At 48.2% G+C, this 14,590-nt stretch overlaps 1 protein-coding gene across 1 annotated transcript; it reads left to right on the top strand.

The window, feature by feature from the left end:
* The first annotated feature begins 7,132 nt into the window (after positions 1-7,132).
* On the top strand, positions 7,133-9,075 carry FOXB1 (forkhead box B1). The gene is made up of 2 exons (XM_012658049.1): positions 7,133-7,546; positions 7,823-9,075. The coding sequence occupies exon 2, from the start codon at positions 7,880-7,882 to the stop codon at positions 8,855-8,857; it is 978 nt and encodes a 325-aa protein (XP_012513503.1). The 5' UTR covers positions 7,133-7,546; positions 7,823-7,879; the 3' UTR covers positions 8,858-9,075.
* The last annotated feature ends 5,515 nt before the right edge of the window (positions 9,076-14,590 follow it).

The following is a 14,590-nucleotide window of genomic DNA, read 5'->3' on the forward strand; positions in this document are numbered from 1 at the left end:
CTGGTGTCCCCCTACTGACAAGCGGTGTCAGTTAACTGTAACCCACCAAGGGTCAGCAAACTGAGCCCTGGTGCTGTTTGAGCGCCCAAAGCAAGGACCCGCTGAGTGCCAGGGTGCGCCGCGGGGGGCCAGCACCTTGCGCTCGGACTGGAGAAGCAAAGCCCCAGTTCCAGGTGAGCCCTAGAAGAGCCGAAGGCCGGGCCGCGCAGGGGCGGCGAGCAGCTAACCGCGCGGCAGGCCCCGGCAAGCCCCGCCCCCTGGCCATTCTTAGTCCGCGGAGGCCAGTAAGGATCAGCCGCTTTCTTTCTTTTCTCTCTTTCTTTTTCAAACCCGCTTTGTGGGTGGCAGCTCTGCGGGGGACTCATGGAAACAAGAAAACAAAAAGCCGAGAGAAAGAGAAAGAGAGAGAGAGAGAGAGAGAGAGAGAGGGAGAGAGAAGGAGAGAGAAAGAGAGATGAATCATCATCAAATAGTTTTAACCTTTCCAGGAACACAGCGAGTTATTACATCGGAAGGCTGTTGTGGTCTTCGGCGAAACCTGCTTCTACCATTAAGAAAACACATACTGCACACGTCCACCCTGGTTAAGCTCTCCTCCCCGGTCAGCCTGAACAAACAAAGCAGAAGCGCTGGGTTTTAAGGCTTAAGATCTACAGGTTATCCGGTTCAAAACAAATTAAAGCAGGAGGGTGCACCAAAAAATATATATTATAGATGCAAAATATTCTACATTTCAGATGTCTGTAGGACCTCCTCCCATGGGTTTTATTCAAATTATGAGCAAAGTGCATTTTAGCCTACTTTCCAGGATTTCCCTTAATATCCTATGGCGATCAGTATCTTATTTTTTCCAAATAATACATTGGAAGGAACTTAAAACCGTTTTCTCACTGATTGGAAGCTTTAAAACACTTTATAAAGCTAAAAATCACCTTTCTGTTTCTGCTTTTCCAAAATTCCTCCCCTCAGAATAACATTTTAAGGGTGGGTGCCCAGCCAAAGATACTATTTTCTTTTAAATTTTTTTTGAGCAAACCAACAGTTTTTGACAAAGAAAATTGATATGAAAAGCATAGGGTGATTTTTCTCTCCCTACTCCCCCTTTAAAAAGACCCTTTGCTCCACCCCGCTATTAAACAAAACACAATACCTTTTTCTGGGTGGTACTGCACAGAAGTTGATTCAGTTTTGACAATGTTGTTTAGCTATCATTTGCTATTTTGAATGAATAGGAGCAATCCCCCCTTTTACAACATTTGTTTCCTATTATGGAGAGGTGCAGCAGTTGAGGGCAGACATGTGAAAGTGGCTGTTTGATTCTCTTTTTCATCTCCCTGACCCTGCTTTTGTCCCTTCTCACCCTGGGAATGTCACGCCTCGCTACTTCACTTTGAGATGCTCAAGAAAGTGGCTTTGTTATTCCCTTTTAGACATACACGAAATTGTTCTCATTCCCCCCGCTGTAAAAGATACTTCACATTGGGACTCGGTTCACAAGTGCAATGCAATTTGGCTTAGTCCAACCTTTGTTCTGCTTGTACAAATGAGCGAACAGTGCACACATTATACAGTTGATCTACTGCTGTCTTAACCCCAGAGTTAGGGGCTGGGAGAAAAGCAAGTTAATCCCTTCAATACCAAGGTGGCTTTAGCAATATTTCCTCCGATAATAATAATAGATGTGAATTGCTTCTTCTATTTCACACAGTGCAGAGCAAAACTTACGGGGAGGGTTTAGCTACAACAAAAATCCTTCCACCAACCTTTTGCAAATAACTTTTTAGACAAATACATTTGTGGACTTGGTAATGCCCAATTTAAAGCTATGCGATTGTTTGTGCAAAGGAGGGATTTGATTTGGAAACTAAGATTTTAAAGCCTCGAAGTCTCAGAAAAAAATCCACAGCCAAGCAAACATCAAACGGTATTTAGCAAAGATTCCAAAGAGAGAGCATTGTGCTGAGCAGGGAAAGAGTTGTTTTCACAGGCATTGAAATTGCCTGCTCACTATGGGGGTGGAGGAGGCACTTCTTGGGGATGGTGGGGGCGTCAAGCAGGACTAGCACTGGACTCTGGCCACAGTTCATTTTTAGGCATATGATGGAGGGCAAACTGGGCCTTCCATATTCTCCAAATTGCAGCAGCTGCTTGAGATACACTCTTAAAGTGTGTCTGGGTGTTGCCATTCCCTTAACCCCAAGCAAAACACAGATTTAACTCCAAGTGCCCAGCTACAACCAGAGGCCCTACCCATCTGTGAGCAAGTTCTCCTAGTGCGGACTCAGGAGGGGACAGTCGCCTTGAGGTCAAGCCCCGGGTTTGGATGGGAGTAAAGAGTGAGCAGGAGGTGGAGACTCTTGCCTTTCTTAGAACCCAGTTAGTTTGGGCCAGGAGGGGAGAACTGATTATAGGCAATATACTTCTCATCAAAAGTTGTTTCCAATCTCTTTGTTAAGAGTTAAGATCCAACTCTCATGGTAGCCCAGTCACCAACTGATGAAATAGACGGCTTCCAAGTTCCCTGGCAGACATTCTTTCCTACTAGTTGGAAAAAGTGTGCTCTTTTAGCAGCATGGTGCAGGGGGCGCTGGCTGGGGGGGATGGGGGTTGTTCGGAGTCCTGGTGGGTATGGAGTCCTTTCACTGCCGGTTGGTGACAAGCACCAGAGCGCAAAGTGTGTCCCCTCCCCCGCCTCTCTCCCTTGGGCAGTTTGATTTCCCGCCAGACTGGGTCCCAGTGGCCTGGAAGAGGGGGCTCAAACTCCTGGGGCAGTCATGGGAGAGTCGTGGCAGATAGGTTTCCCCCGACACGCGCCCAGCCGGGTGCCAGGATCTGCGGCTTTGGAACCAGCAAGTCGGTGCCATGCGGTGCCCCCAGGACAGAACTCGCCGCGCGGGTTCCCTCTGGTCCTGAGATCCAGAACGTCAGAGCCAGGCCGTGTGGTGCTGGGGGGTTGGCGGGGGAGGCGCGCAGATTCCGAGGACAAACAGCCTTCCGGACACTCATGACCGCGATTTTTTTTAATTGACCGCTGACAGGCTGAGGTAGTTTATTTTAGTGCTGAACACCCCGGGAACAAAATCCTTTTGAAAAGAAAGCTAAGTCGTTTCACGCCACCAAAGTGCAGATTTGGCGAAGAAGGACTGATGGGACAAAGCGGCGCAGGGCGTTGGCGCGGGTTCCCGGAGCGAGCGCCGCACCCGGGCAGGCGCGGGAGGCGGCCTGGAGGGGCGGGGCCGGGCCGAGGAGACCCGCACGGCCCCGAAACCCGGCCTGAAACCTGGACATCCACAGTGGGCCAGCCCTCGACCCTCTGCCCCCAGCACACTTCACTGCCAACTTGGCAGAGGAGATGAAAACGTGGAGGGGACACAAGAAAAGTGAAGCGAAGAGGAGTACAGGACAGGGGTGAGATAGGCGAGGGGAAAGAGCCGGGAGAGAGAGGGAGAGCTCAGAGGCGAGCGCGGGAGAGAAGAGGGAGACTCCCGGGACGCAAGGGGAAGGACCGGGCAAAGGGCCTCCGCCGAACCGCTCCAGACAGCGCAGGGTTATTTCGCTTTCCTAGTGGGGACGACGGGTATTTTTTTTTTTTTTCTTGGCACCTAGGAAACCTTCGGAAGCTGCCGGGTACTTTCCCTCCACCTCCCGTCAACGTTTGGTAAATATTAACAAACCAGGGCACGTTATTTTCTGGAGTGTGCATGGAGGGGCTGGCAGGGGCTGGGGAAGGTTTTCCTCTCCCGGAGCCCCCGCCCCCAAGTCCCAGCCCCACCCTTCACGCACACACACACCTGCTTGACAACAGAAGGAATCAAAATCAATATTGTATTTGTCACCCCTCTGTCTCCTTTTTACTCCCTCCAGCAGCCCGGGTGCCACTGAAGCGAATTGTGGATTTATGGAGGGAAATTAGCATAAATTATTACGAAATCTGTAGCCGTGTGTGGTCCAGCTTGTGGGAAAAGAGGCTATTGCGAACTCTCCAAGCAGAAAGGTGGTCGGTGGTGGGCTCCGCGGAGGCGATGAATGGCTATTGCACGAAAGAGATTTCCATTTGGTTTGCACATGGGTATAATTGACTTATGTGTATTTTATACAGTTTTCCCAACAACTTCCTAAGCCTCCGGGTCGGATGTGCCTCCCCCCCCAACCTCAAGCTTCTGTTTGCTTTGGGTTCTGTACAATAGACTCTGATGCACTTTTCAAGATTTCTGGAAAGTGCTCCTTCCCTCCTCCTTTTCATAATACCAGTCTTAAAATGCTGTAAATAGCATCCAAATCCTCCCTCCCGCCCCTGGGCTTTGTAGATCTCCAGCAGGAACCAAGATAAAACTTTGTAGCAAAGCACAAGTTTTAAATGCGCATCCCACAACTTCTCTCCCCATCCAAGGCAAACTTGTGCTGTTAAGTTGGGTTTACTTAATTAACCCTGGGCATGCAGAACGTGCCTAAACTCCTATCCGCACCCTAGCCAAACCTTAAAAATTCTTACTTGTATTGTCACACGTTGCAAACTTGGGGGTGACAACTTTCCAGAGGAGACAAACAAAGATTTATTCCAACTTGGGTTTTGTTTTTTTTTTTAACCCGAACGTTTCCACTCTTACAATTTAGTTAATCTTCTGTTTACTCTGAGCAATGATTTCGACAGGCATACAATGACCCTTTGCAAAGCAACAAAATGCCAATTGTTAAAATAAGAAAACGCCTCTCTCTCCCGATTCCCCACCCTCAACACGCACCATACCGGGTGAAAAAGAATCCTCCTGGCTGTCGCTGGGGAAACGGAGACCTTTCACTCCTGTAGTTCGACATCCCGAATCCAACCACCCATAATAGTTTATCTCTCTCTACATATCAGTATGAACTGATGCACATATGTGCTAAGAGGACACTAAAAATCCTTGGGGGGCTTCTGCGCTGGCACCTTTCCTACCCAGGAGCGCTCCCACCTTGTCCATAGGAACTCTGCGTTTTGTAGGTTCGAGGCCAGCCGTAGCCTGGACAGCACCTTTCCATTCCGGGAAACACAAGCCTTGTCTCTATTCCTCATCACGATTCCTCAGGCTCCCGGGCTCTTTGGAGCCCCTAGCTCCTCCCACCCCCGGACCCGAGCGGACTCCGGCCGCACCAAGTAGCCCCCCAAACGCCGCACCTCGCTAGGAGCTGAAGCGCACGCAGCTGGAACCAGTACGGCTGCCTCCGGCCGAAGCTCGGCCGAGGTTCCACCGGAGTTCAACTGGTTTATCTGCGGAGAAGGGCAACACATTTATCTCCCCTTCCCGAGCCATGCCCCCAGGGATAGGTCAACGTCCCTCCCCCAACCCCTCACACCCACCTCCTCCCTCTGGTTATTTTTTCCGAATTAAGAAGGTGACATTATTCTTTTCTTCAAGCACTTCTGTTAATATTGAAAAACGTGCCCTTGCATCTAAAGCAAGGCAGCCCAGACGCAGGAGGCATTTCAATATTAATGAAATTGTTTAATCTCCTAAATTCATCGTGTTTAAGTTACGTTTTGGTGAGTTATTGACCACCTCTGAAACTGTGGTTAATGAAGTTGTGTGTGTGCGCGTGTGCAAGTTGTGTGTGTGTGTGCGTGTGTGTGTGCGTGCGCGCGCGCGCTCTGAAGGATTTTTACGCTAACCCCAAACAGCTCCACTAATATCTAATATCTAATATCTAATATCACTTAAAGTATTGAAACTTCACACGCAGAACTCCCCACCACCACCACCTCTTCCAGCAAAGAAAAAAAAAGTTCTCACATTTCTGGACTTTGAAGATGATTCTGTGTGGGCTGTAGGTTTTGAGTTTTTAACAACGCGGTAAAATGAAATTTTTTTTTAGAACCATAAACAAGTCTGAGAAATGTGCAGAAACCCGTGGGAACTCCTGGCGTCTACTCGTAGACTGCATGCATGCAGGCGGAATCGACTATTTATTTCATAGCAATTTGATGATGATGACGACGACGGCGACGATGAGGATAATGATAATAATGATGATTCATTTAACCCTCCCAAAGCGGATCCGATCAGAAGGGAGCCGGCTGCCCTCACCAGGCGGAGTGACCCGAGGCACATCCCCCACCCCCCCAAAAGGAAAAACTCACTGGTTCCTTGCAAGTCTTAAAAGGTACACTGGTGTTTCAGTGGGACCGCAGGTAGCTTTTTCTAGGCACCCCGAACCCTAAACGAGGGTGGGGGGCGTCAGGGAGGGGGGTGGGGTGGAGTTCCGGCTGTAAAATGCAAACTTTCAGGAAACTCCCGACTCTTAAAATTTCAAACCCCCTGGGAAAAGCAAGCGACCCTGAGGTTTATCTGGTGATAAAGTGTGTCAAACGAACTTAGGTCCTCTCCAGGTCCGCACACCGTTTGCCCCAACGGGTCCCTAAGCCTCCATCTTGCGTCCAACCAAATTTCTGGGGGACTTTTAAAGCAAAGACCTTGACTCTTCACCCAGATCTACTATCTTAATTTTTTAAAAATTTGGCCAATACATTTAGATTTTAAAAATGGGCTCTTACGTGAGGATGTCTCATCACATTTTGTAAGTATTTTTTAAAACCTCATCATTTTTGTACAGCTACATACCCAACTGTGCAGAGAGTCAAAGTAGCAGCCTAGGAAGATCAAATCAAACTTCGACTTGACTCTTGGAGGACTGGGGGGGAAGGGTATGTTTCATTATAATAACCCATGCAACCAACCCCGTGTAGTGCCAAGCGCAGGAAAAGGTCGGCATCGGGGAAAAGCCGTGCCTGAAGTTAGCTAACAATACAAACCCGGTACAATGCGGAGGAAACAGAATACCCCAGCCAAGCAATTTCCATGTCAAACATCATCTGCGCGGCAGCTCCGGCTGCGAACGTGAGTGGTCGCCTGGCTCCCTGCTCCGCGGCCACCGCCTCCTCATACCTTCACACGGCGCACACCGGCCGGCGCGTCCCGCTCCCCGCCAGTGGCCGAGGCTCTTCCCCCTCGCCCAGTCTGGAGCTGGAAGTGATTCCTATTGGCCAAGGTGTCCATGTAAATAGGTGTGAAAGAAACCAGAGCTGGCCAGGCTCTCCCCTCTCGCTCAGTCCCCTCCCTCTGCAGCCCCCGCTCCCCCTCCTCTTCCTCCTCCTCCCAAGGCGATTGTCATATGATAGCTAAGAAGTGGCACATTAATGAAGCGCCGCTACAGGGGTCTTTTCTGCTCCTGTCACCGCTTAAAACTATCAGATGGTTCGAGGGAGGACATGGAGGCAGCCACCTAGCTCAGCCGAGCCTCGGAGCCCACAGCAGCGCCCTCCGGAGCCCCGAGGCCGCCGCTGCCACCGTCGCGCCGGGACTCCGCAGCCGAGCTCGGCCGCCCGCAGGACGCAGGGCCAGGAGCGCCGCGGACCGGGCGGCGCGGGACGCTGCGGGGCTGAGCTCTAGAGCCCGGCTTCGGGCGGAGTCCAACCCGGCCCGGACGCTGCGCGCGGGCTGCGAGCCGGAAGGGACGAGGCGAGCTGCGGCGCCATCCTGGATGCGGACGCACAACTTGTAACAACTTTAAGGTGAGCAGCTCTCTGTTCCGTCCCTGCCCCCAGTCCTTACTCCAGGCCCGACTTACTTCCCTACCACCCTCGCGCCGCTCGCCGGCTTCCCCTCCTGCGCCCCCTGGCTGGGTCCCACTTAAAGCGCAAAGTTGCCGGCGAAAGAGCGCGGGCGCCGGCTGATCCAGCGCCCCAGCCCCTACCCCCCACCCGCGAAGTCTGTTACTCGGCCTGGCCGACCTCGCGGTGTCTGTGTGCATCCATGCTACCTCCCCCCATTACCTCGCCCCTTCCCAGATCCGAGCAGTCCGCCGGCCCGCGCGGACCCAGAGCAAGAGGAGGGCGAGCAAGAAGATGCCTCGGCCCGGCCGCAACACGTACAGCGACCAGAAGCCGCCCTACTCGTACATCTCGCTGACCGCCATGGCCATCCAGAGCTCGCCCGAGAAGATGCTTCCGCTGAGCGAGATCTACAAGTTCATCATGGACCGCTTCCCCTACTACAGGGAGAACACGCAGCGCTGGCAAAACAGCCTGCGCCACAACCTGTCCTTCAACGACTGCTTCATCAAGATCCCGCGGCGGCCCGACCAGCCGGGCAAGGGCAGCTTCTGGGCGCTGCACCCCAGCTGCGGGGACATGTTCGAGAACGGCAGCTTCCTGCGGCGCCGCAAGCGCTTCAAGGTGCTTAAGTCCGACCACCTGGCGCCCAGCAAGCCCGCAGACGCGGCGCAGTACCTGCAGCAGCAGGCCAAGCTCCGGCTCAGCGCGCTCGCGGCCTCGGGCACGCACCTGCCGCAGATGCCCGCGGCCGCCTACAACCTGGGCGGCGTGGCGCAGCCTTCAGGCTTCAAGCACCCCTTCGCCATCGAGAACATCATCGCGCGGGAATACAAGATGCCCGGGGGGCTCGCCTTCTCCGCCATGCAGCCCGTGCCCGCTGCCTACCCGCTCCCCAACCAGTTGACTACCATGGGCAGCTCGCTGGGCACAGGCTGGCCACACGTGTATGGCTCCGCGGGCATGATCGACTCGGCCACCCCCATCTCCATGGCGAGTGGCGACTACAGCGCCTACGGCGTGCCGCTGAAGCCGCTGTGCCATGCAGCTGGCCAGACGCTGCCTGCCATCCCCGTGCCCATTAAGCCCACGCCGGCCGCCGTGCCCGCGCTGCCCGCGCTGCCTGCGCCCATCCCCACCTTGCTCTCGAACTCGCCGCCCTCGCTCAGCCCCACGTCCTCGCAAACAGCCACCAGCCAAAGCAGCCCCGCCACCCCCAGCGAAACGCTCACCAGCCCGGCCTCCGCCTTGCACTCGGTGGCGGTGCACTGACCCGCAGAAGCCGGCGCCCCCTCCCGCTCCCCTCCCCACCTCCTCACTCGCCTTCCCCGGATCCCACCTGCCCGGCCCTCCCCGACCTGGGGCTGCCACCCTAACTTGTCCCTTTCACCTTCAGCCAACCGTCCCTCCCCCAAGAGTACTTTGTTTTGGACCCAGGAGACAAAACACAAACTTGCAGATGGGCCGGGAGGCGCGTGGGAGATGTCCTCGCCCCGACAACAAGGGATGGCAGCGTTCACCTGAGCCACGCCGCCCCGTCCCTGCGCCCCCGAAACCTCCTCCCGTGCAACCGGCGGGGAAAATCCTGCCTCCCGCCTTCGCCGAGAAAAGCGCGTCTTCCTTCTCTCGGGGATCGGCGGTGCTCCGAACTCTGTCGTAGTTTCAACACAGGAGAAACTGCCTCAGAGGTTTCCTGGAACAGATCCCCCCCACCACCACCACCCCCCGCACCGGAGGGCTGCAGCGGCACGGCTGAGGGCCGGATCTCTTTACGTCTTGGAAAACTGCTGCGAAAAGGAGCCACTAATCTTCCTACCCCACTAGCCTCCGCCCATCCGGCAGGGGCTGGGCAGACCGCAGCTTCCCGGGGTTGCGGCCCGGCCTCCCCGGCTTCCGCGGAGATTTTTGTGTTTTGTTTTGGGTTTTGTTTCCTGCCGAGGCTCCAGGCGCTGAGAGTTAGGGGAGAGGCTGCCAAGCTGAGGAGGGGACGCTTGTCCTCTACACAAGCAAAACAAGACTAAAAGTAACCTTGTATTGTTTACAAAGCGCCCGGTAAAATGTAAACAGTGAACTTGAATCTGTCTTGCAAGGCGGACGAGCGGGCAAAGCCCACTTTATAAGTACCTGTTGTAATGTGAATGTTTACTCTTCATTTCTGGCCAGGTTTAGGGGAGGGAAAGGGGAATAGGAAAGTTAATTGGGATGTTAACTTTCCAATTACTTAGAGACTTTTTTAGCTATTTATTTTATTGTTGAAAAAAAGAGAGAGAGAGAGAAAATGAAATAAGCCCAAACCAAGAAAGCATCAAGGGCAACGCTGGAAGAACTTAGATAAGCTGCCTGGTGACATGAAGGGATGTCACTGGATAGCTCTCTCACGGACAAGGCTTTCTGTTTGCTACAAGAACTTTTCCAAGAAGCTAAAGGGCTGCAAAGAGATGTAAATACTTGTGAATAGGAATGATTATACACTGTGCAAAATGCACTTTTGTTTGCTATATTCCTTTAGAGTCTTAGGTAATTTGCTGGAAAACGAACTATTGTTCTGGTGTGACCTGCTTAAGTTAAAAAAAAAAAAAAGTCGTAGTGTCGTCAGAGCTGTAAAATTTTTACCTTTCATTTTTCTCCCTTCCTGTACAGAATTAGCATGGTATTTTAAATATTGATGTTCTTGTTCCCAGCATGCCTGTTTTAAGACAAAGGATTTTAAAAAGGTGTCTACCTTAAATTATGATCTAGTCCAAATAATATTTTCTCATTAAAATATGTAAATTCAAATTTTAGTTTTGTGTGTTTTTGAAGAGTTGCTACGAACAACAATTTTCCAAAAGATGGATGTAGCGCTTCCCTAAGCATGCTTTCTGCAATACACTGAGTAGTTTGCCTTTTATGTCGTGTTGTGAAAACAGTCAAACCTCCTCTTGTGCACGTGCAGATTGTGGGAAAATTATTCAGACAGACTCTTGCAAGTGTTTGTGCATAGAAAAAGAGGAAACAAACTATTTCTATTTTAGATCAGGTGCACAGGCATAGTTATGAAAGAAAAACTGTTATTGAAACAATATAGTACTTTATATGTATTTTTGTCTATCTTAACATATACAATTTATGAAATATACAGCACTTATATAAATCTTATGTGGAAATCAGGTAGAAGTTATATGGAAATTTAAAAAGTAAAAACAGACTTGTTTATTCAATGCCTATATTCTGATGCATCTTCTTTGGAGTGAGTATTCATTTCCTTGCTCCTTTAAATTATTGCAGTTGTTGAAATTCCTTTTTTAGACATTACCTAAAGGTTCACCTTACATGCCTAGAAACATGTTCACTTCGAACTGAACAGATTTCTTTCACTCTTTCATGTGGGAAAATAATGCTTGATGCATTTCTTTTAAAGATGTGAATGAAGTTACTTCAAATGCCTGACTCTAAGTATTTGCTTTTCTTCAGATTTTTGCAGAGAATTAAAATTTGCCAAGAATTTATGGCTCAAGGCTAATTGACACTTATTGAAGATGTCACAATATTTCCAGAATGAGGTGTGTATTCAACTAATGAAGTTACAAGACAAAGAGAAACTTAAATGGTAATTAACACTTTACTGTGTAAAATGATTAAACAACAGACCCTTGTGCAACACAGAGAAACCCACATAGAAACCATGGTCACTATACTCCATAAGGAGAACCCTTAACACCTGAGACCATTATTACCTGGAAAACAATTTAGAATTAATGTAAAGTGTAATAAATCCTGTTGTGACCATTTTTTAAAAGGAAGGATCCCACACACAGCCAAAAAAAAAAAAAGGGTGGAAAATAAATGAATCATTGGACTGATTAAAATGCATGAAGCTACTAAAGCTCGTCAGACAGGGGACAACTAAACTCATTCATCAAGCCCAATTCACAATTATATCAACAAGATCAGCTAAAGAAAGCTTGAAAAACTTATCCACCCTGGGCTAGGGAACTCTTGAAACTTTGTTCTCAAGAAGAAATCATATACATTTTTAAAAATTCAATACATTTTAACAGTTTCCTGCAAGAGAAAATTAAGGCCATCTCTGGAATATTCTAATCTCATCGAATTTGTTAACACTGAATTCGAACTGGGAATGAGGGAGGTGTAATGGAATAACATGGGCCCCAAACATTTTATAATTATCAGCTTTGAAAGTCAGGTAAAATATTCCTCCTATAATAAGCACTAGAATTCAGAAAAGAAGTGATATGTACATATACACATTTAATATAGAGAGGTAACTAAGATACAGATCCTGTTTCTGATGTTTAGTAAAGGAGAGATTTCAGCCCAGAATTTGAAAATGTTCTTTTCAACTGGTAAGTTCGTCATGGTGTATTGCAAAGAATGAAATAACTTGGGCATTGTGAGCACTCCTTTCACAATTGCAGGCATCTTTTCTCAGACAAAGTTGAATGAGTAAAGTAAAAAAAAAAAAAAAAAAATCCATTGATGATATTTTGACCTTGATCAGAAATCCAAAGGCAGTCAAAACACACATGCCTCCACCCAACGCCATCCCCTCCTTACCCCCCAGCTTTGAGACGTATGCCTTGTTTGGCTGAAGTGCCCCACAAATAAGGAAGTTTATAACTATGATACCTTCAATGGCTCTCTTTGTCATGTTAAATCTTTTCACCTGGCTCAAGTCCAAAGTCAATACACACAGCTTTAAAATAAAACTGGAAGAGACGACACCATGGAGTGGGAAGGTGTGTGTTCGGATCTTATCCTGAGAACTGAGATAAGTTATATTATTTTCTGTTTTGTCAATTCAGGCAGTACTGATTTTTTTAATTTAGGTTTTTTCACTCAGAAACTTGACTGCTCCGTTACTATGGGTTTTTAACATGATTCTGCATTCAACAGTGTTTTATAGCAGCTTTCTCTGTGATTTGAGGAAATCCTTACACAATGAATTGCATGCACTTTTTCAAGAGAGAAGCTGCAGAAGTTAATCACTACTTCTGCTGCCTGATTTGGGTTTTGGGGAATCCTGAAAGAATAGTGCTAGTAAATGATCATCATAGTGACTTAAATATTCTAGCAGAGTTTAATTCAATGAAATTAAACTCAGAAGACTGAGGGCCTTGGAAACATGACTCTGGCCAGGTGCTCTAGTGGGATGGGGATGGGAGGTGGGAGGGGGGAAAGAGTCCTGGCCGGTGCTGCAGACAGTAGGATTTATATTGGTTTATGCAAGGCTGGGGGTGGTGAGAAAGAACGGTGCAGAGCACAGGGGTGAGGAATGGTTTATACTTTTATAAACAAAAACTCCCTTTGTAAAAGGTATTCAGTTAATAAACAGAAAGGATCAGGATCTAGTCTTAAATTCTTAATATAAATGTCAATTAATTTTTTTCTCCTAAAAGCCACATATGCACAGAGACACCCAAACAAAAACAAAATAAAAACAACCCAACCCACCGGCTGTGAAACCTCAAAGGGGCTGCATTTGTTTCGTTTAAACTAACAACAAATTATCTAATTAATATGTTTCAATTACAGCATGAAAGGCACAGCCCCTGGACCGCCCGCCGTGGGGGCACAATAGCCCCAGAGCCCACTCTAGGAATTTACAATAACTGCACATCTGTTTCTTTATTTTCCACTTTTTGAGTCTAAAACTCCTCTCAAAATTACTTCAAACCATGGCCCGAGTTATGAAATATGTCCCAGTGTTAAAGGGGGGATGAAACTTTGCCCATGATGCTTCATTTGCAAGCAAAAAAAGTGAAAGCCCATTGAAGAGCATTAAACAAATATATTAGAATTCTGTCACTTTATGCAATTGAGTAGATCAAATGAAGGGTCCCGGCCACTTCATTCACTCTCATTCACTCGAATAGAAAATGCAAAGAATAGCAACCCGAGACTGGGCCACCGATGTAGATTTAGCTCCTTTTTACTGGGAGACAAAAAGGCTGAATTTTCACAAACACATTGCTGACTCGGGGACTAGGAAACCGGCACTGGAACCCCTTTGGAATTTAAATTCATTTTATCTTCCTCTCTCTTTGCAGGAATCTGTTTGCACTACAGTGCAAGATGCAGCAGGCATCCTCTGGCTTCTGAAAAAAATGGGGGAGGGGAAGAAGGGGCGGGCAGACAATGTGGGAGTCAGGATAGATTCCCAAGGAACTCTCGGTGATCAACTAACACTCAGGTCTGAGATAGTAAATTTGATTAAACAAATCTTTATCTATATCAATATAAACATCATTATATCACTCACATCTCCAAGTCTCTTACCTCCTTGTTTGGCTTGGATTACATAAATACCATGTTTTCAAAGACCAGAAGCATATCTGGGTCATCGAGTTTTCTTCTTTCAACTAATATCTGGTCTTTGGTGTCATAACAGACTTGAAAGCTGAGCTTCAACCTCACCTGCTCCGTCTCTCTTGTCTATGCCTCTCTCTATCTCTCTATCTTTGTCTCTCTGTCTCTCTGTTTTTCTGTCTCTCACACACACACACACACACACACACACACACACACACACACACACCACTTTCTGCTAGCTATCCTATTTGAGCACGGTGTTAATTAGACATGTTATGTTAAAATCAGGAGGGGAGATAATCTTTGGTTGGAATTTTCAAGTCAGAATTCTCTTACATTTTCATTTTTCATCCCCAGGGGGAAATGTGTAAGTCACCGGGTAATTGAGATAATCTTGTGGGGATACTTCTGTCCCGTGTCTCAATCACTGACATTTTTGTATTGGTGAACTTTATAGACTTTTATGCGTCAACATCGTAGAAAGCTTATAGTGACTATTAGAAGTGCTTCTAGAGACCCAGTAGGAAAAAACAAAGCAGCAGCATTCTCAACTTCCAAGGTGTGATTGCAGATGCATGAACCAACTTTTCTCAACCTGGAAATATAAATGAGATCTGATCTGAATGAGAAGGTATTTAAAGGGTTTTCTATTATGTTTTAAAATTTTGACTGCTACTATTTCTAGGTATGTAC

Source organism: Propithecus coquereli, unplaced genomic scaffold, assembly GCF_000956105.1.
Source record: "Propithecus coquereli isolate 6110/MARCELLA unplaced genomic scaffold, Pcoq_1.0 Scaffold57, whole genome shotgun sequence".
NCBI lineage: Eukaryota > Metazoa > Chordata > Mammalia > Primates > Indriidae > Propithecus > Propithecus coquereli.